Source organism: Trichosurus vulpecula, chromosome 3 (genome assembly GCF_011100635.1).
Source record: "Trichosurus vulpecula isolate mTriVul1 chromosome 3, mTriVul1.pri, whole genome shotgun sequence".
Taxonomy (NCBI): domain Eukaryota; kingdom Metazoa; phylum Chordata; class Mammalia; order Diprotodontia; family Phalangeridae; genus Trichosurus; species Trichosurus vulpecula.
Window position 1 is genome coordinate 145,635,466 of NC_050575.1, and position 22,827 is coordinate 145,658,292.

At 40.2% G+C, this 22,827-nt stretch overlaps 1 protein-coding gene across 1 annotated transcript in view; it reads right to left on the reverse strand.

Moving 5' to 3' along the window:
• Positions 1–4,659: 4,659 nt before the first annotated feature.
• Positions 4,660–22,827, reverse strand: part of N4BP1 (NEDD4 binding protein 1) — a 71,270-nt gene continuing 53,102 nt past the window's right edge. The window contains exons 3-7 of the mRNA XM_036751248.1: positions 18,861–18,991; positions 11,525–11,621; positions 8,581–8,688; positions 7,025–7,132; positions 4,660–5,190 (exon numbers count right to left, since the gene is read on the reverse strand). Coding sequence (XP_036607143.1) covers positions 4,845–5,190; positions 7,025–7,132; positions 8,581–8,688; positions 11,525–11,621; positions 18,861–18,991 — 790 coding nt within the window. The 3' untranslated portion in view covers positions 4,660–4,844. The remainder of the gene's footprint in view (positions 5,191–7,024; positions 7,133–8,580; positions 8,689–11,524; positions 11,622–18,860; positions 18,992–22,827) is intronic.

Below are 22,827 nucleotides of genomic sequence, written 5' to 3' on the forward strand. Positions count from 1 at the left end.
CCGCATGGAGTACTAGAAAGAACTGGGCAGTTTGAATCAGAAGACTTGGATTTGAATTACACATCTTTTTAACTTGCTATCTGTGTGACCTTGGGTGAGTCCCAAACTCTCTCTGGGTGTTTTTTCCTCTGTAAAGTGAGGGGTTTGGATTCTAAGCCCCCTTCCAGCTCCAAATTCTACCCTGTGATCTCAGAATTGGCACCATTATGAAGCATGGTGGATTGTTAATCTCTTATAATGGAGAAGAGCTTTCTCCATTAGGCTTATTCTACCAGGTTTGAGAGGTGTGTGGAAGGCTTACTATTATGCCCTTGGTCTTAAGGATGGGGATCACGGATTTGGAGCTAGAAGAGATCTCAGAGATCATTTAGTCCAACCCTCTCAATTAAAGATGGGGAAACTCCAGTCACACATGTACACTCAATGGAACAGCAGAGATTTGAATTCAGGTCCTCTCACTACAACACCAGCATTCATTCCACTGCACCAACGTACCTCTTGAAATCCTCCTCTGCCTTCTGGGCTTAATGGAGAAGGAATGTTTTTTGCATCTTGACTGATGACAGAGTTCCCTTCTAGCATTTATGGTTAGAGTTGCTGTGGTTTTTAAAAGGAAAAAAGAAGGCTCTGATTTTTCATCTTATGGTGACTCTCAGGGTGAGCTATTGATAAAGATTCTCTGCTAATTTTGGAGTCAGATTCTAACCACATTCTATCCCTACTGGCTGCCCTCTCCTCTCAGTCCAGGATTACCAAAGCTGGGGACATTTGTTGAGTCATCCAACCTAGAAGCCATTTCCCATCTCCACTGAACCTGCTGAGTTAGAGGTCTAGGCACCAGTTTGTTTCTATTTTCAGACCCTTTTAAAAAACAAGCATAATCATCTCTGAGCCTACCAACCAGCACAGTATCAACCTAAGGTTTGGGATGAGAAAATTCTTCTACCTCCCTCAAAATTCGCAGTGGGATTTGGGAGAATACAGCTGTTTCTGAGCAGAAGGTGCTGTCTCTGTGACCTGGTGCATCGAAGGCTGCTCTGTAATGGGCTCCGCAAAATGAGGTGACCCATAAAGGTGTTCTTGTTGGCTAGGCTCAGCTTCACAAAAGTCATCTGCTGTACAAGACAGTGAGACTGTAGTGGGGAATCACATGTATAAGATGGGGCAGAGAGAGTGTCAGCTTTACTGGGATGAGCTGTTAGAGAACGGCTAGTGAGCTGAGAAGGAGCAATGCTGTTCCCAGAAATTGCCAATCACAAAGGGCACTGCCCCTTGTTCTAACCAGATGGAGCCACTGGCCTGTCTTCCCTAATGCATGTATGTAATGGGTTGTTTCCAGGAGTGGTGATAGACCACACTGAACCAGGTCTGAGTCAGAAAACCTAGATTTTATTTCCAGCTTTGTTACTTATTAGCTTTATGATGGGCCAGTAATTTCCCTACTCTGAGCCTCAAATTTTCTCATCTGTGAAGGGAAAGGAAGAAGACAGTGTTGGATTAGAAACAGATAATCTCCCTCTAGTCCCTAATCCTATCAACCTGTGCTTTCTTGCTTTTCAGTTCTCCTGGTGATCAAAAGGTAGCTGGCTGGGGTAAGGAATGTAATCTGCACCTGTGAAATTCTATGGGGAAATCCCAATTTGTGACCTTGACCTAGTTTGCCCTCTATCCTATCCACTGACCTAACTAGCCCATATACCTATCTCCAGTGTCTAAGTGGATAGGATTTCTCTTCTTGTGGCATAAAACCCAGGTAGCACAAATGTCAAACTGGTCTATTCTTCTAGGGAGGCGGATCTTTACTGCTCAGTTCTGGGCTTCTTGGATTAAAAGTCATCATAAGAGGTAATGATCAAATGCTCCTTATTCTATAGAGAAGCTGTACTTTCATTTCTGTACAAGTATCTTGTGTAGGGAAAAAAAAAAGATTGTTGGACTAGAAGCCAGGGACCCCCAATTCTAGTCCAAGCTGCCCACTAGCTAGGTGACCTCAGACAAAACTGACCTTGGTTTCCTCATTTATCAAGTGATGATAATAGTCTCTGCCTGCCTGCCTGCCTGCCTGATGGGGGAATTATATGTGTGTGTATGGGGGTTGGGGGTGTCTGTGATAAATGAGGTGATCTCCATGTAAAACTTGCTCCGAAACAGTATTAGACACTAGGCAAACACCAAATAGCAATAATTTCTGCAACACACCAGGGTCAGCTATATATATGCCCTGAGAAACACTGGCACTCTAAAGTCTGACCATTTTTTAATCAAAAGTAAATACATGCTCTATCAACAGGTATTGATTCAATTCAGCAAGGATTTATTGAGCACTAGCATATTGAGAAAAGAGATACACAGAGGAGGAGGCTGGGAATAGGCAGTTTCTTCCTCTTCCATCTTTGGCTAACTGGAGCCTTAGTGAATGAATTTTAAGGTAGTCAGAAAGGACTGTGATCCTTCCTTGACAATCTCTTATTCTTTAATCATATGCATTCTGGTTTTAAAACAGTAAAACAGTACTTTGTTTCTATTTAAAACCTCTTTTGGAAGACATTGCTATATATTCTTAATTTTTCTACTAAAGAAACAAGAAAATGATAGGTACTTATCTCTTACAGACAGGGAGCAGAAATAGAACTTGTCAGAAGTTCGACAGCAAGTCGCTAATGGAGCCAAGAAAAGATTTCACCCCATTCTCTAGCTCTTTGGCTATGCTGGCCTCCCCATAACTGGGTTTCATAGTCCTGAAGCACTGAGCACAGTGCTTGGCACATCGGAATTATAGAAATGCTTATTCCTTTTCTTTATTCCATGATTAGTGAAAAATCCAGTTCTCTCCCTGCCAGGATCATTTAGCTATCAGGACTTTTCTTGGGCACTCTTGTACATTTATCATAAGAGATGGGGAAATACTGAATTGACCATAAGAACTTGTGTTTGTGTCCATAAAATACTGGTTGCCTAAGTGCTGCTACAAAGCCCCAGCTCTAGGATGGAGGATGACTGTTAATAACCACATATTTACAAGGATGGCTGGAGAGGCTATTAAGATCACAGAGGGCAGCAGGCAGATCTGGTCTCGGTCTAAAGACCCAGGTTGGAGCTAGACAAAGCTATCTTACTGGTTTAGCCTCAGTTTCTCTTTAGTCCCCTCTTTTACAGATGACACAACACCCAAACAAAACTCTGAGAACTAAGAGCTAATTCTGTGTGATGATTCATGTTGAAATCCTCAAATATAAGACATGATTGAAGTAAAAGTCCTCTGTTGGGGCAGGTTTGGATTTATAACCACCTGTAAATTGCAGATGCTAGGATCAAACAGACCCACCAAGAAAGAAGGCTAAAGGAAGAGTGCCCCAGAGAGATCCACCAAGATTGACTATAGTAAGATTGGATGAGTTTTCCTACTTCCAAGTACCTTAACTATCCCATAGGGAAATGGATTCTAATATGAGACTTGCTTCTGGGTGTGGGCCACTACAAATAGGCCATAAAAGATAAACCCCTGAGTTTCTCAGACAAATAACCCTGTGTACAACACAAAGCACATCGAATGCCCAGAAGTACCTTAGCAAAGGCTTTCAGTGAAAATGCGACAAAAAGTAATGGGGGGGAGGGGAAGGTTTAGAGAGAGAAAGAGAGAGACTGAGGTGTGGGCATGGCTGTTATGAGAATAGATCAGACCATTATAAGCAGATAAACATAGAACAAATAAATACAGGAGTACAGACATTCCCATGTGAAGCTATTAATGCTATTTTATTGGCTTGGGTCACTTGTGATAATAAAAAAAAAAAACAAATCAACCATTTTCTGGCAAAGTCTGCATATAAGACATAATCAAAAGCCCCATGTGTGGACAATGAACAGATCTGTTCACCACGATCGATGGGGCTCTCCTTCATATTTCACTGCTGTCTTTAAATGCTAAGAACTTATTTCAGTCACATGGGTTCATTGGGGAGGTAGCATTGCATAGTGGAAAGAGCCCTGGCCTGGAGTCAGGAGTTCTAGCTCTGCCACTAACTAGCTGTGAGACCTTAGAAAAGTCCTTTCCCCTCACTGGGGCTCACTTTCCTCCTCTACAAAATGAGGAGGTTGGACTAAGGGAACTCGAAGGTCCTTTCCAACTCCAGCATCTTAAGAAGCCTGCATTCCCCTTGGTCATCAAAAACCAAAAGGTAGAAGGTGCCATCTAGTGGCATTACTTGTCCAATACTACAAAAGCCCCCAAGCCCCAGAACAAACAAAATCCCCAACAGGCAAAAGCATTTCTTGCTTAACTACCCCTTACTTTTATTTCAAGGGGCATACTTCATGTCAGTGGACATAACATGTTCACCTCAAGAAAATATACTTTAAGAGATCATGCTTTCCTTAAGAAAGCTCCTCTTTATTTTACAAAGGCTAATTATATCACATTTTGCCAACATTTTCATCTTTAAGGAAAATAGTTTAAAAAAACACATAAAAACGTTAATACACTAGAATAAGCTGCTATGAAACAGTTCTGAACAGGCAGAAAATGTAGACTTTCCTTTTACAGAAAATGTTAATATTAAGTCTGTAATAGCAGCATCATTTATATATATGTGTGTATATATATGCATATATATACACACATACATATTCATATATATATACACATACATACATATATATATATATATAAAGCCAGTTTTTGAAAACATCTTTTATACACAAAACATTTGATTCTGTTTTGTTCAAATAGGGTTTATATTGGCAAATTGATTTCTTCACATTATTCCAATTTCCAATAAGCATCCAGCAGATGCTACTCAAGATTTAATCAATCAGCTGTGATTGCAAACTTCCCCAATATACCCTTAATCCAATATCATGGCTGACAATGCATTCAGGTCTCTCATATATGGATGTGCTGTCAGGATCTGATCAATTTTCATTCTTTGCTCTGACTCTGGGAATATCTTCAGGAGGGCTTCCCTCAGCTGTTTGGTTTCTGCTGGGGATCTCTGTGGTGGAACTGTCAGGCTTGGTTGGATATTGGCTAGATTTTGTAGGATCGGGAGGTTAGGTTGCTGGGGGATCCAGTTGCTTGGAAGAACTCCCTGAATCGGGGGTGTGGGTTGTCGGCTGGTGGTGCTGGGGACCCTGAAGGCAGTTTCATGCAGTCCTCCACTTGGCAGAGCTCCGGGCGGAGGTGGAAAATCCCTACAAATGGAAGAGTGCCCAAGTAAGCAAGCTTATTGAACAAAAGGGAAATTCCCCTAAAATGTCACTGTGTATGCTTGTGGTTCAAAACTCTGTTCCTTGGACTCCTGGGGCAAAATGATAACAGGGCAGGAGTCAGAGATGGAAGCATGTGGTACACAGTGCCAATGGGCCAGAAGCTAATGTGCTGTGAAATGGTAGGGCTAAGACTATGAAAGGGGAATGGCCATGGCCCTGTGGAGAGAACATCACATCCCAACTAAAGGCTCTGAGCCTTAAAATATCAGTGGCAAAACCAAGGAATGAAAAAGAGAAAGGGAACTGTGGCCAGGCTGGTTCTTTTTTGGGGGCAAGACATCTGTCTCTACAATACATTTTGATGGTCTTGAGTCCAGGTTCTTCCACCAAAGGCTATTGTTCCAGCTTCAACAGTCCCCTTCTCAAATGTAAATACCCTTTAAAGGGTAATACCTTAAACTACCTATCAGGAAGACTATAATTATCAGCTAATACTTTAGCAGGAATCATCTAACAGCTAGGTGAAGACCAGAATAGGATCCAGGAGAGATCTACTAAGGAAGAAGGTAGAGAAGACAAACTTGCTGACGTGTGTGTGTGTGTGTGTGTGTGTGTGTGTGTGTGTTTTCTTCAAGCTGCTCAAAATCATCTCCTTTTGCTGCCCTTGGTGTGTAAATGCCATTAGCACTGATTACCCTACAAGTTTCAAGAAGGACCTTAGAAAAACAAGCATCACTTATGCAGACACTATACAGTTAAAATGGGCCATACAGTTTCATGAGCAAAAAAGTTGCAGCCTTTGGGTGCTGACTCTCAATATAATATTCAAAGGTAAGAGACAAAAAAAGGTTTGTACATCATTCACATGGTCTGAAACCAGCAATTGCTTTGATCTCATTTTCAGCAGATGACTAACCCCAAATGGTGTCAGTATAAATTTGAAAGGCTGGCTTGAAAAGTCTTACTACCTTAAAGGCAGAACGAGAACTCTCAAATTCAGGGCAGCTATGCTCCTAATTTAGAAGTTTAGTACTAATATTTCCTGAGAAATAACATTTTGAGCAAGACAATTCCAACATGGTGAGAGTGGCCTTTGACAATCTAATCACAAGGCTTATTAATGTGATGTATAATTAACTTCAAATGACAATTACTTTGTACCTCTGAAAATCAATTTTTAAACACCCGCCCCCCGCCCCCAAAAAAGATGTAATAAACTCCAGGTAAATTCGAAAGAGCAGCAGACATGATTTCTTAATGAAGTAATTGCTAGACCATTATAAATGTGCAATATTAAAAACTTGATTACACGTGCACATGCACATGCGAGCACGGGCACATACACACATACAACCCCTTCCCCCCACCCTGCCCCACCCCTGGCCCCCCACCAACTTAAGCAAAACAACTGCCTGTGAAAATGAAAATAAAGTGACATTCACATGGAGGAAGCCCATGTTTGCTTACCTTTGTTAATATGAGACCATCCATCTTGGAATTTATCTTTATTTTGTCTTTCTGGCACAGAAAATAATGTTTTGTTGCTTTGGTTTTATCAATCTATGATGTATATGGTGCCAACATATCATAAGACAAACATGAGTTAAGCAAAAGTGAACATAACTCTAAGCTTGGTCTTTCTGGGTATCCTTGAGATAAGCTTTGATATTTTCATTAGCATTTACTTTAAAGTATTCATAAAAATACACTATATTATAAATTTTTTTAAAATATAGGGCACTAATTTCTCCCCCACAAAAGTTTAAAAATCCCAAAATTATACCAGAAAAAGGCAATAACCAGAAAAAGGAAATACCCAAGGAAGACTTCTTTACGAAGAAATTCCTCTAATCTAGGTCCACTTCTTCCCAGAGGATCATCAGGAACCATAAATATGTCCCCAACAAATGTGTACTGGAGCAACCTACAATATGGAGAAGAGAGTAAGAGCAACCCTTAGTTTCTGAACTTTGGAGCAAACCTGCCATTTTTAACACTATGTGAGGTATCCGTCTAAATCCAAAAGAGAAGTCACTTGACAAACTCGGAGCTTGCTTACCTAAAGAAAAAACTCTCTCAAATTAGCTTCATTCTCTTCTTCTGAATAAAACTCAGAAAAGCTAGAATTCCATCAGCGGGACTTCCCATTACTTATCAGGATTTCACCTGAAAGTCTTTCAGATACTTCACTGGGTTTTGAGAAATGTTTGCTATTTAACTCTCTCAGGTGAAAAGAGAGGCTTAAAACCCTGTCCACGTTCCTGTCAGGGAAGCCTGGGGGAAGCTATGGAGCTCCTCAGGCAATCCATTCTGAAAACAGTTGTTTAAAAGAAAGTGACAAGTTCCTCTGAAAGTTATGATGTTATTTTAGTGGCATGGCTAACAGATTTGTAAAGATCCTAAATAATCTGAGGCTCTGTCCATATTGTCACGAGTCTGCTTTGCGTCTCCATGTTAATATGTGGGTCTTGTGTCCTCCAAGAGCATGTGTATCCAAGTGCTTGTATATTAGAGGACCAATAAACACATGCTGGTGAAGGGGAATTTACCTAGAGCATAGGGCAAAGATTAAGCAAACACATGTCAAGAAAGTATTACTAATGACTTGTGAACTATGTGCAGAAGGGCAAAGTTCAATTTTGTTGCTTTAGCAATGAATGCTGATTGACTAATTCTCTGGATACTGATAGGAAAATGGGTTATTTTTCATTCTAGTGAAAAACCAAAATATCTGACAAGTGGTAAGTGGGTGAACAGAACAGAGCAAAATGCATCGCATGACTCTACCTTGGCACCGAAACAGATACATGTGATGCGAATTCGAACAGCACCCTTATTTTCCTCTTTCATGAAATTAGTGGCAGAATTAGCACAGTATTCTAGATTGTCCAATTTCTGTATTTGAATCACAGGGTATCAAAAGGGACCTCAAGATTATCTAGTTAAAAAAATTATCTAGCTCAATCTCCCTGTTTTATAGAGGAGAAGAGTAGAGTAGCTGGAAGTAGCTGGGTACGAGCTTATACAGCTGGTTAGCGGAAGGGCTAGTACTCAAAACTCTTTGTGTGTGTGTGTGTGTGTGTGTGTGTGTTGTGTGTGTGTTGTGTGTGTGTTGTATGTGGGGCGGAGGGAGAGAGGGAGGGAGAGAGGGAGGAGGAGGGAGAGAGAGGGAGAGGGAGAGACAGAGACAGAGAGAGACAGACACTGTCTGGTTCCCTGTTTAAGGTGGGTATGGCTTTTTTTCCCAACTAGAAAACAATACCTGTGGGTAAGGACAACGCTCGATACTTACTTTTGTACTACCTTAGTACCTAGTAAGAAGCACATAGTAGATACTCAAATATTTTTTGATGGAAAAGAAGTAAATATTACCTTTTTTTAATAATTTCTCTCCAAGATACTGATTCAGTCACAAATTCTCTGAAGTTATCATTGGTTACAATTATGCCACCAGTTTTGTCAGCTAGGTGCAACAGAAACCTATGATAACATGAGAGGTGTTAAAATGTACAGCTGTGCCCTACTTAAAAAAAAAAAACACCAAAACTCATGAAACAAACATTTGTAGTAATTACTCATTTTTCAAAAAGGATTCACCAAGCAAAGGAAAACATCCAAATGCATTTAAGAGTCACGTAACAAATTATTAAATACCTGAGCAGCCAGAAATGAAGCTAAAGCACTTAGAAATGCACAGGGAGACTATAAAGCAACAAGACTGATCTGTCAATGTCATCCCCAAAGATCACTCTCCTCATATTATAGCCATAGGTCAAAAAGGAAATTGATGGAAAAATCACCTGTACACTTTTTCAGACACATGATTATTATTTAAAACAAGGTACAACTGTAACATGAGCAGATGAAGTAGTTAATAGGGACTGCATTAGAAAGGAAAGCTGATGTGTTTGTAGAAGTGGGCGGTGAGGTGAATTTAATAAAAGTACTGTGTGACTATTATTGCCAATTATTAGGTGGTGAATTCTAAGTAGCTTAGCTTTACTTTAACGCTAGCTATTTGTTGCTATTGTGATAGCAAAGTCATTTATGCCTGAGGAATTTTTAAGAAGTCTGAATAGTTTAAAACTGCTTCTACTAATTCACATGCCAGCTCTCAATACTCTGATGCCTAGGACATTAGTCCTACTATTCTGGTTAGCTACACATTCTATCAAATGCAAAAACTCCAAGAGGATAAGAGATGATTTGAAAGGGTCGGGAGTAAATATTAACGCTGTCATCTACTTCATTACTGGGAATTAGACACTTAAACCGTAAATGACAGTTACGCCAAGGTTAATGGGAAAAGAAATATGGTTTTAGTTCCTTCTATGATCAGTTGTGGATTGTAAAACGATTTTCAGATAGCAACAAGGTTGGTTCTTTCTACTTAAGTAGAACGTCTGCATTGATTTAAGGCCTCTGAACTTATAATATAATGATGAAATAAATTAAGGAATTAAGAGAATCATTGGCATCAGAAGTCTAAACAATATCTGTTTTAATTATTGGGCACAAATAATCATAAGGATAAAGAAAATACCGTTATTCTCACTGATGTCAGTAAACCTGGGAAAATAAATAAATGATTTAACTCTTTGGTGTTATAAGTAACGGTCCTATTTTGGAAGTTATTTTTTGCTGATGAGAGTTGTGGCTGGTGAGGATATCTGCCAGGGTTATTAATAATAGGGGTAGGGTTCTGAGTATATGCACCATATCACAAAGTATACTTTTCTTGAAGCCTAGTATAGGGAGAGTCCTATGTAAGTGTTTTAGAAATGACTCAAAAGTTGCCTTCAGAGAAGGACTCCACAACAACATAAGAGCTGAAGGCTCTCTTCAATGGTAGCATCCCATGTGCAGCCTCAATGGCATTCCTGCCCTTCTTCCCAGATCCTAGATGCCTGCTTCTCTCTCTAAGCAGCAGTTACAGGCCTAGTGTGAGCACTTCCTCCTTGAACCATCTCTTCTACCTACTCTATCCCCAGTCTCTTGGCCAGAACCAGTCACCACATTTCCACATAACTTCCTCAAAATGCTACTTCCTCCAGGAAGATTTTCATGATTTTAATAGGCTGGGTTTTTTCTCTCTTTTCCACTTTGTTAATGATGAGGATAACAAGAATAAAAAAAATAACAGCAGCTTATTTATAAAGTACTTTAAGGTTTGCCTACTGTTTTCCTCAATAACTCTGTAAGGCAGATAGTGCAAATATGTCATTTTAGAGGTGGGGAAACTGAGGCTCAGAGAAGTTAAGTAATTTGCCTATGGTCACATTTCTAGAAAGGGTCAGAATCCAATGGTGTTCCTTTTACTACACCATACTGCATCTCTTATAATACTTACTATATTCTACCTTGTTAATATTATGATTTTTATGTATCTTGTGCCCCACTAATAGACTGTAAGCTTCCTGTATAAGAACATGTCTTATACATGGGATCATAGATTCAGACCTTGAGGAGACCTTGGAGGTGAGTCCAACCCTCTCATTTTACAAATGAGGAAAGAGATTAAATGACTTCCCCAGGGTCTCACAGTGAATCAAATGACTGAGGTGAGACATGAACCTGGATCCTACTGACTTATGAGCTAGTGTCCTCTCCACACTCATGCCTCCATAACAAGAGAACTAGTGTTTTGAATATAAGGTATGAAGTAAACGTTTGTCTAATGGATAGATGGAAACCCTAGAGAGAATGTCTCAGACATCCACATCACATGCAGTCCTACATGGTTGCAATGCGAGAATTTGGGCAAATCTAGTTATTATGGTGGTTGGGCCCAGAAAGAGCCTGGAATAAAAACAATGTAGGGTACCATATCCAATCATTCAGATAAAAGAGAATGGGGGCAATAGAAGGACAAAGTGACCGGGCAAAACACTATGCCAGAGAGCAGCACTATGTGTATAATCAAACAAGTTGCTAAAGCAAGATCAACTGTTTTGTAATGGATTTTAAATATAAAAGTCTCACTTAATATGAGACTGTACTTTTACAGCTTTGAACTCTCATCCCTGTTGTACAAGTTGGTTTTTTTTTAATACCTTAATTAGATGGAAAAGAGATTAGCTTTCTCTTTGATTTTGTCGTTTATCCCAAAGACATGCAAACATAACAACTTCATGACTCTAAGTATTATTTTAGAGACCTGTTGTTGCCTTGAGTCCCCAGCCCTTTGAAGGGTGAGCTGGGAAAAAAATAAAAAATAAAATGTTCTCCCACCAAGTGTGAAACTGTGCTAGCTGCTTCTCAGGTGGGTTCCTCACTACCCACTTCCAACAAGATAAAAGGAAACTGTTTTTCATACCTGTCATCATGAGAAGCAATTCTTGCTCCAAAGACCATCCGAGCTGGGGTTAATGATAATATTCCGAGATCCTGGAGCTGGGTCAAGAAGTGCTGCTCTGTTCACAGAATAAATTAAAGAGTCATTCAGCAAAAAGACTATCTTACTTATAACTTTATCCTATTTTAATTTTTTTAGAGCAATATAAAACAGTCAATACAAGTGACTTAAAAATTAACGGAGAACATAAAACTTCATTTTAAAAAAGTATAATGGGGGGGCGGAGCCAAGATGGCAGCTGGAAAGCAGGGACTTGCCTAGGGCTCTCCCCTAGGACCCTCCAAAAACCTCTGAAATACCTCTGAACAAATTCTAGAACTGCAGAACCCACAAAATAGCAGAGGGAAGCAGGGCTCCAGCCCAGGACAGCCTGGATAGTTGTGGGGTAAGGTCTATTGTGCATGGAGCTGGGAGCAGAAAGGAGCAGAGCCCAGCTGGGGCTGCGCCCTGACCAACCAGACTGGGAGCCAGGCTGAACAGGCCCTAGCACCCTGAATCAGTGAGCTGTGGCAGTTACCTGACTTCGCAACCCACAAACACCAAAGACAACAGAGAAGGTTAGTGGGAAAAGCTGTGGGGACAGATTGAAAGGAGTTTGTGGTTCAGCCACTGCCCCGGGGGCAGCGGGAATGGTGCAGCTACAGAACTGCAGCTGCAGTTGCTTCTGGCCCCAGGCCCACCTGGTGGGAGGAATTAAGTGGCAGATCAGAGCAGGAGTGCAGAGCATGCTTAAGATCTGAGTCCTATCGCAGTTGGTGGTTCTTGGGGGAGGAGGAGCGCTGCTGCAGCAGAGCTTGCTGTATAGAAATAGCTCTGAAAACAACAGTGCAGCCCCTCAAGCTTGGGACAAAGTACTCTCTACTCTACAAGCAGTCATACCAGATGAAAAACTCAAGGGTCAAATAGTTGGCTGGGAACATGGCCAGGCAGTGAAAATGGACTCAGATTCAGACTCAGACTTTGGAATCTTTCTTTGGTGACAAAAAAGACCAAAACATACAGCCAGAAGAAGTCAACAAAGTCAAAGAGCCTACATCAAAAGCCTCCAAGAAAAACCTAAACTGGTCTCAGGCCATGGAAGAGCTCAAAAAGGATTTGGAGAAGGAGAGGAAAAATTGGGAAGAGAAATGAGAATGGTGCAAGAAAACCATGAAAAATAAGTCAATGACTTGCTAAAGGAGACCCAAAAAAATACTGAAGAAAACAACACCTTAAAAAATAGACTAACTCAAATGGCAAAAGAGCTCCAAAAAGCCAATGAGGAGAAGAATGCCTTGAAAGGCAGAATTAGCCAAATGGAAAAGGAGGTCCAAAAGACCACTGAAGAAAATACTACCTTAAAAATTAGACTGGAGCAAGGGGAAGCTAGTGACTTTATGAGAAATCAAGATATTATAAAACAGAACCAAAGGAATGAAAAAATAGAAGACAATGTGAAATATCTCATTGGAAAAACCACTGACCTGGAAAATAGATCCAGGAGAGGTAATTTAAAAATTATTGGACTACCTGAAAGCCATGATCAAAAAAAGAGTCTAGATATCATCTTTCAAGAAATTATCAAGGAGAATTGCCCTGATATTCTAGAGCTACAGGGCAAAATAGAAATTGAAAGAATCCACTGATTGCCTCCTGAAAAAGATCCCAAAAAGAAAACTCCTAGGAACATTGTTGCCAAATTCCAGAGCTCCCAGATCAAGGAGAAAATACTGCAAGCAGCCAGAAAAAAAATTTGAGTATTGTGGAAACACAATCAGGAGAACACAAGATCTAGCAGCTTCTACATTAAGGGATCTAAGGGCTTGGAATATGATATTCTGGAAGTCAATGGAGCTAGGATTAAAACCAAGAATCACCTATCCAGCAAAACTGAGTATCATGCTCCAAGGCAAAATATGGACTTTCAATAAAATAGAGGACTTTCAAACTTTCTCAGTGAAAAGACCAGAGCTGGAATAGAAAATCTGACTTTCAAACACAAGAATCAAGAGAAGCATGAAAAGGTAATCAAGAAAAAGAAATTGCAAGGGACTTACTAAAGTTGAACTGTTTTGTTTACCTCCCTACATGGAAAGATGATGTGTATAATTCATGAGACCTCAGTATTAAGGTAGCTGAAGGGAAAATATCTATATCTATATCTCTCTCTATATATATATGTATAGACAGAGGGCACAGGGTGGGTTGAATATGAAGGGATGATATCTAAAAATATAAAATCAAATTAAGGGATGAGAGAGGAATATATTGAGAGAGGGAGAAAGGGAGAGATAGAATGGGATAAGTTATCTCCCATAAAAGTGTCAAGAAATAGCAGTTCTGTTGGGAGGGAAGAGGGGGCAGGTGAGGGGGAATGAGTGAATCTTGCTCTCACCGAATTTGACATGAGGAGGGAATAACATACACACTCAATTGGGTATCTTACCCCACAGGAAGGAAGGAGGAAGGAGATCAAAAAGGGGGAATGATAGAAGGGAGGGCAGATAGGGGGAGAAGGTAATCAAAAGCAAACACTTTTGAAAAGGGACAGGGTCAAGGGAGAAAACTGGATAAACGGGGATAGGACGGGAAGGAGCAAAAAATAGTTAAGTCTTTCACAACATGAGTATTGTGGAAGGGTTCTGCATAAGGATACATGTGTGGCCTATGTTGAATTGCTTGCCTTCTTAGGGAGGGTGGGTGGGGAGGGAAAAGAGGAGAGAATTTGGAACTCAAATTTTAAAAGAAGATGTTCAAAAAAAAGTTTTTGCATGCAACTAGCAAATAAGATATACAGGCAATGGGGCATAAACATGCTGCCCTACAAGAAAGTAAGGGAAAAGGCGATGGGGGGAGTGGTGATAGGGGGGAGTGGGGTGACAGAAGGGAGGGCTGACTGGGGAATGGGGCAATCAGAATATATGCCATCTTGAAGTGGGGGGGGGGTAGAAATGGGGAGAAAATTTGTAATCCGAACTCTTGTGAAAATTAATGCCAAAAACTAAAAATATTAAATAAATAAATAATGATTTGAACTAAAAAAAAAAAGTATAATAAGAAAATACTTCAGTTCCACATTATAGTCAGTTAATATACAGAGGAAAAAAGAAAAAAAACATGTAGCAGGTAAGGGAATTGAAAAATAGGAAAAATCACAGAAAGAGGCTGAGAGTGAGTTAGGCACATAACTGAAAGGGATTGTTTTCTAGGCCCCCAAGTATTTTTGATTCTATACAATTGTACTTGTTGACCTTAATGGTTATTGGGATAGGAGACAAGCCTGAGAGATGCGAGCCAGCATGATAGCAAAGAACAACGGGATAGGAGCCAGGAGAAAAGGCTTCTAATCAGAGCTCTGCTCCTAATGAAATGTTGGGAAAGTTACTTCTTCTCTTTGAGCCTCAGCTACCCGATCTGTAAAATGAAGAGTTTGACTATATTGTTTTTAAAGCTCCATCTAGTTCTAACAATCTATGAATCTACACTTGAAATTTTAAAAACTTGCCTTTCAATCAACTGATAAATATTTATTAAGTGACTACTATGTGCCAAGCACTGTGCGTACAAAAAGAGTTGAACTTACAATCTAATGGGGAGACAACATGCAAACAAATATATACAAAGCAAGCCATATGTAGGATAAATAGGAAATAACCAAAAGAGGGAAAGCACTAGTATTAAAAGGGGTTGGGGAAGGCTTCCTTTCTGTTGAAAGGAGGGTTTTAGTTGAGACCTTTAAAGGAAGCCAGGGAGGTCCGTATTCAGAGCAGAGAAGACAAGAGTGTTTCAGGTATGGGGGCTGGTCAGAGAAAATGCCATTGTTGAGAGCTGGTATGACTTGCTCATGGAACAGCTATGAAGCCAGCGTTGCTGGATTATGAAGTATGAGTTGGAAAGAAGATGTAAGAAGACTGGAAAGTTAGGAGGGGGCTAGATTATGAAGGGCTTTGAATGCCAAATAGGACATCTTGCAATTATTCCGGGAAGCGATAGGGAGCCACTGGAGTTTACTGAGTAGAGGGATGATGGTCAGATATGCATTTTAGGAAAACCACTTTGGTGGCTAACTGGAGGATGGACTGGAATAGGGAAAGACTTGAGACACGCAGAGCCAACAGCAGACTGTTGCAATAGTCTAAGCACGAGGTGATAAGGGCTTGTACCAGTGGTGGTAGTGTCAGAGGACAGAAGAGGGTTTATTCAAGAGACATTGCAAAGGTGAAATTGACAGGCCTTGGTAACAGACTGGATCTTGAGGGGTAAGAGAGAGCAAGGAGTCAAAGATGATACTTAGGTTGTGAGCCCAAGGGACCCGGAGGACGGTATTGCCCTCTATAGTAACAGGGAAAGTGTGCTGGGGGCGGGGGGGGGGGGAGGAGAGAAGAAGAGTGGGGGAATAATGTTAGGGAGAAAAAATAATGAGTTCTGTTTTGGACATGTTGAGTTTAAGATGTCTACTGGACATCCAGGTTGAGTTGTCTGAAAGGTAGTTGGAGATTCAAGAATAGAGGTCAGCAGAGCTACTGAGGCAGATTTCAGAATCATCAGCATAAAATGGTAATTAAATCCATAGGAGATGATGAGGTCACCAAGTAGTATAGAGGAGAAGAGAGCCCAGGATAAAACCCTTGCGGGACACCTTCAGTTAGAAGGCATGATCTGGATAGGGAACCAGCAGAGTGGTCAGATAGGATGAGAACCAGGAGAGACTGGTGATACAAAAACCTTTTAGAGAGATGAGAGTATCAAGAAGGAATGATTAACAGCATCAAAGGCTGAAGACAGCTCAAGGAAAACGAGGCTTGAGAAAAGCCCCCTGGATCTGACAACTAAGAACTAAGAGATCATTGGTAATTTTGGAAAGAATAGTTTGGGCATAATGATGAGGTAGGAAACCATACTGCAAGGGGTTAAGAAGAGTGAGAGGAGAAAAACTGGCAGCACCTATTATAGGTGGCTTTTTCAAGGTTTAGCCACAAAGGGCAGATATTAGGGATGACAGTGGGGATGGAAGGATCAAATGAGGGTTTTTTCAGGATGGGGGAAGTCATGGGAATGTTTGCAGGAAGTAGGGAATGAGCAAGTAGACAGGAAGAAATTGAAAATAAATGAGAGGGGGGATGATAGAGCGAACAAATTATTGGAGGAGACAGGCCTGAATGAGTTTGCTCAAGTAGGTAGAGGGGTTTGGTCTTGGTAAGAATAAGGCCATCTCATCATATGACACAGACAGGAAGGAGGATATAGCCGCAGAAGACCTAAGAGTGACATGAGATGAAGAGGAGAAAAGAGGGAGCTCACTGAGAATGGTCTCAATTTTTTCAGTGAAATACGAGGCAAGGTTCTCAGCACAGAGGGTAGGGCAAGGGGGAAGTCACGGAAGATTTGAGGAGGGATAAAGTTTTGGAAGAGCTGCTGAAGAGACTGAGATAGTGAGTTGATAAGGGAGGTGTAGAGTGTAGATGACCAGTAGCAGTGAGGGCCCAGCTGAGATCGTGTAACATAAATCTGTAGTGGATTCCGTCTGAACAGTTGGGTGATTTTCTCCACCTCCATTCATTAGCACACATGTAGGAGCAAAGGCAGTGAATGGTGGGAGTGAGCCAAGGCTGAAGCTGGCAGAGTATAACTGGAGAAAACATAATGGGGCGAGGGATTCAAGACAGCAGGATAGCACAGAAGTGTACTGGTTCACCAAGAAGTCAAGATGGGAAAACGAGAAGGGTGTGATCAGTGCAGGGGAGATAGTCTGGGAGAGAACTGAAGAACTGGGACCTTCAAAAGGAATGGAGATCACAGTGTAGAGGAAGAGTGTGGTTTAGCAGAGAGAGGCGAAAAGCCAGTAATTATGGTTAGATAAGGGGATTTCAGAATTCTTGAACTTGGAGGGGGGTATATTTGTGGGCAATGGCAAGTTCCAGCTGTGTGTGGCTAGAGGTGGGGTGGAGAGGAATGGGTCATGGGGAGTAGGTTTTAGGAACTGAGTGGGTAGGGTGTTTGAGGGAGAGTTAATGTGTATGTTGAAGTCCCAAAGTATGAGAGCAGGAACTGAGGAGAAAAATATTGTAACCCATGTACTGAACTCATTGAGGAAGGAAGGGGAGTCACCTGGGGGTCTGTAGCAAATAGGTACCAACATTTTCACTGGATGGTAGATAAGAACAGCATGAACCTCACAGGGAGAAGTTACTGAGTGATGGAGGAAGGGGGAGAAACCTGGATGTGGCACTGGGGAACAAGGAATATTCCAACGTTCCCACCCTGACCAGTGAGCCAATGAGAATGAATGAAGGTATAGCTACTGGACAGGGTGGTTAGGGAAGTTTCATGCCTTTGGCAGGAAGAAAGGAACCTCAGAGCCAGAGGTTCCCCACTCTTGTACTAGAAGCTGCTCAAAGTGGAAGAGCCCAGTGAAGTATTTTATGATTCTGAAAGTACAATATATAAAGATTGCTACATCCCCTAAGGGACCTATAGACAATAAAACTGAAAGATCATGTTTAAGGAAAACAACTCCTCAAAAAATTCCTAAATTTGCAGGGCTTTAGGAAGTGTGTGTTCTTAATTTCATTTCTTTCTTTACATCTCAACTGGTAATTTCACCAAATGCTGACTCATCCTTTCTGGAAACCAGTTTGTACTAATGACCAAGTTTCATTTCCTGCTAAATTTCACTTCTTGTTCAATTCTTGATTTCCTCTACTATGTTTGCATATGGTCAAGGACGTTTGAGTTACATCTCAGGAATTATTTATGGAGCCTCCCCACCCATTTCTTATGTGTCCTCCTTAAAGAGATAGCCTTAAATTTACTCAGGCAATAATTACTCAAATTCAAACATTCTGTTTTTGTGGCTTTTAGCTGTAATGTGCTAACAAGTGAACAAAACATTTTATAGTAAGCCCATAAAGCAGATGATCACTTTAAAAGTCAAACACTCAGAGGGCATATCTCATTCAAACAATGTCACACCATTATTAAAAACTTTCCCCAGTCATGAAGAAAAATCAACTCAATAGACAGCTTTTCCTATATAACATAATCTCTTCACCTGAATTCTTGCAAAGTCCCAGATTTATAGGTTTAAACTTTTCAGCGACATAATTTCAGAAGTTGGAGGTATACAGGAGCTTCAAAAAGTATCAAGAGCAACATAAGTACTGAGGGAGAGAGGGAGAGAGGGAGTGAGGAAGTAAGGAAGGAAGGCTGTTGAAGAAATACCTGTTGGCATAGGACTTTAGCCCAAGCAATAAATGCTAAATATAGGAACCAACACTTTCTAGTTAGAAGCCTAGAAAAAATCCACTGGTTGCCTCACCTGTGATGTTAGGATCACGCCTTGTTCTCCACTGAGGGACGAATACTGTAATGTTTCTGTTGCCAAGTTTCCAAAAGTATTCAACAGCTATTGCAATCCCTCGACAGGAAAAGAACTTGTTCAGACCATGACTATAAAGAAACAAGTGAAATTTGTCTCAGTAAAGTACTTTTAAAATGGCTTAAAGTTATGACATAAAACACTTGATGTTGTAAAATAGGGCAGATCTGAACACAACAAAAATAGTAATACAAAATTCATTATAATAACGATTATGTCTAAGTCTTAGTCAATGGTCCAGTATGTCAGTGTTTTGCCAAAATAATTAGAAAGAAAATTGCTCCCATGAGGCAAAAAATTAAGAGCAATGAATGTATTTTTCAAGTCCTCATTGCTATACATCTCCTACCCTTTGAAGGAGAGTAACAACATCAGTCAAGGCTGGATGCAACACAAAGTCATTCATGGAATTCCAAAAGCCTGGGGCTCTTCTACTTTTCTAGTTCTTATATTATATGTGAAGATATTAAAGTGACATCTCTCCCTTCTCTACCTTGCCCCCCATACTACCAAAGGAGGAAGGAAAGGACTCTGCTAATCTTCTGCTAAACTTACACATGTCATTCTCTTCTGGTACTTGAGTTCAACTTTTACATAGTCAACCTGGATATGAAGCATGAACTCAAACCTTCCTGCTTCCTGCCCCAACACACAACCTAATTCTAATTACTTTAAATCAGTGGTTTAAAGTCTGTATGAAGTACCAATCTATAAGTATAAAAACTCCTTTTAACATAAAAAAGTTGCAGACCCTTCCATGATGGTAGTTTGTATTCACAATACATGTTTTATTGAAAGACAAGAGAAGAGGAAAACAGAAAAAGGTTCAGAATGAGTTAGACACATATACACCCCTGTCATAACTGTAGCTACCTCTGGACTCCATGGTCTCCTGGATGGGAACCAATGCTTGGTTTAACCCTTTTCTTCTAGAGAAAAATGTATTATTGATTACTCAGAAATCACTTCATGCTTGCTTGTGAAAGCAAAATATAGTTGTATCTTTATTATGACATGAGTACACAGTTTGTCATTTAATGTATTTTCATCTGAAGGATTACTTACATCTCATTCCTGTCCTGTTATAGATGCTAGTGCTCCTGACAGTCCAAGGCATCGTCTTAATAATTTACTTTTAAATACCCATTCATACTTTCTAAATATAATATACTTGCTAAAATGAAAACAAAACAAAAATCCACCTATGCCTTGATATATTCAAGGGAGAACATTTCTCTCCTTTGATAATCTCACTCATATAATTTCAGTTTTCATTCCTAAATCTATTTCCAATATTGATTTCTGTCTTAGGCTACAGACTAATATTTCTAGGTATTTCCACCTTAGTGTTCAACTATGACCTCAACTTCAATGATTAAATTTATCATCTTCACCCTAAAAGTGTTCCCTTGAACTTCTCTATTTCTGTTAATATTAGCACTATCCTCCTAACCACTGAGGCTCAAAATCTTGTTCTATTTTGACTACTCCTCCTCCTTTACCTTCTATTAAACTTGGTCAGATCCTTCCATGGTGATAGTTGCATTCACAATACATATTTTATTAAAAACAAAACAAAAACCCTATTTAAAAAACAAACACAATATGAGATAAGGAAAACTGAAAGAAAAGAGAGGAGAAAAGTAGAGAAAAATGTTGAGAATGAGTTAGAACCACATATGTCACTGTCATAGCTCTTTGGCTACCCCTAGAGTCCACAGCCCACTGGCTGGAAACCTGCCAATCCCACTTCCAGAATCTCTTTTGTATGTGTCTTCTCCTTTCCATTCCCACTTCCAATATTCTAGTTCAGTCTCATTATTTCTCACTTGTGTAAAAGCTTCCCAACCTCATCTTCCTGCCTCTACTTTGTCCACTTGTCAATTCATCCTGCACAAACTAATTAATCTTCCTAAAGTTCATCATGTTGCACCCCTTACCAAAAACTTTCAATAGTTCGCCACTGCTTAATGAAGTCTAAACTAGGGGTGGGGAACCTGTGGCTTTGAGGCCACATGTGGCTCTCTAGGTCCTCAAGTGCAGCCCTTTTGACTGAATCCAAACTTCACAGAACAAATCCCCTTAATAAGTGGATTTGTTCTGTAAAACTTGGACTCAGTCAAAAGGCCGAACCTGAGGACCTAGAAGGTCACATGCAGCCTCAAGGATGCAGGTTCCCCACCCCTGGACTCTAAACTCATATGTTGGCACTGCAGGCCCAGAATTCTAACCTTTTCTCATGTTATTTGCCTTCAAATCCTCAATGTTCCAACTATAACTTATTCTTCATGGTCAAACCCTGTCTCTCTTCTCCCCTATCTCATACTTCTTTGTTTCTGTGCCTTTGCTAATACAATTCCTGAAATCTGGACCTTCTTTATCTGTCCATTTCTACATAATGAAATATACTAATTCCACAAATATTTTAAAAACTCCTACTATGTGCAAAGCACTGTGAAGGAAATTCAGCATGGCAATGCAAGCTGCATTCAAGTCCTATTTCTCACATATCCTGGCTGTGTGACCCTGGACAAATCACTTAACCTCTTAGTGACACAGGCAATTTCTAAGACTAGAAGCTGCTGAGAAAGTGTAGGTCTGCCTTTGTAGGGAAGGGAGTATCCTCACCTAGCAGTTCTCTGTACCAATGAAATCAGGTCTTGTCCTCAGCTCTAACCTGACATGCAAATCCCTGTGTGGAGATACAGAGATGAGTTAGACAGTGCCTGCCCTTAAGTCCACTAAGACCCAGCATGTCTTCCACAGGAGTCAGAAGAAAGAATGAATACAAAAATCCTGGCTTTGCCACTTTATGAGTTACCTCAGAAAAATCAATTAGATTTTTCTTTAGACCACTGTTTTCTCATATGTAAAATAACGAGCCTGAATTAGATTGAATTGTAAGATTCCTTCCAGCTATTCCTTCCATCTATGATGTCAAGTCTTCCATGAACACACTAGTGAGAAGTGATCTCTTTGATCCTCTGAACATTCATACACATTGTTCATATTGTTTCGGTACTAAGAGCCTGTTTTGTACTATGCCTGTGTACTGTTTTATTTCTTTTACTGGATTTCAAACTCCTTGAAAGCAGGGGACCATGTTATATTTCTCTATTCTCATAGCACTGAACAACAGAGCTGAGGACTGAGAACATACTGCATACTTTGCCTGAATAGTCTAAGAAATATCAGAATTCTGCTGGTTAGGCCAATCAGTGCCCTCATCATTACAACTAATTATTTATAAGAAACAAAGAGGCACTAATTACACACTATATCTATCTATCTATCTATCTATATATGTTCAGTGGTAATTTATGTACTGAATATCAACTACAGCAAAAGGAAGAATTTAACTCTCTTCAATTACAAGGTAAATCCTGAATATAGCAGTTTGTTACTAGTTTCTTTTAAAAGGAGGGAGAAAGTTATGTTCTATCCTCTAATGAGACAATGTTTCAAGGACCATGATAAAACTGGAAGGCTACTAAATTGCTTCTTGGCTTACTTGACACAGCAGGGTCCTGTCTAGCATTCAGGAAAAGTATAGTTGGGAATACTGCCACAGAAAATGGCATCACCTTAAATCTGCTATAGAGGGGTAGAGGAAGAAGTCAGTTTGAGGCATGAAGAACTACTAATCAGCTACTGAAATACTATTAGCAGTGTTATCTAGGAACACTTTTGAAATTCTGAAAAACAACCACAGAAACCACTGTCTTTAAGATAAAACTTGGAGTTTAAAATGATTCTGAGAACACAAAAGCTTTAGTAGGAAGAACTTTAAGAGCTCGAAGGGGCCCTCAGAGATTATCTTGCTGAACATGGACCTCCTCACCCCCAATCCCCTTGTCCAATTTTGACCAATGAGGAAACTGAAGTAATAAGTTAACCGACTTGTCCA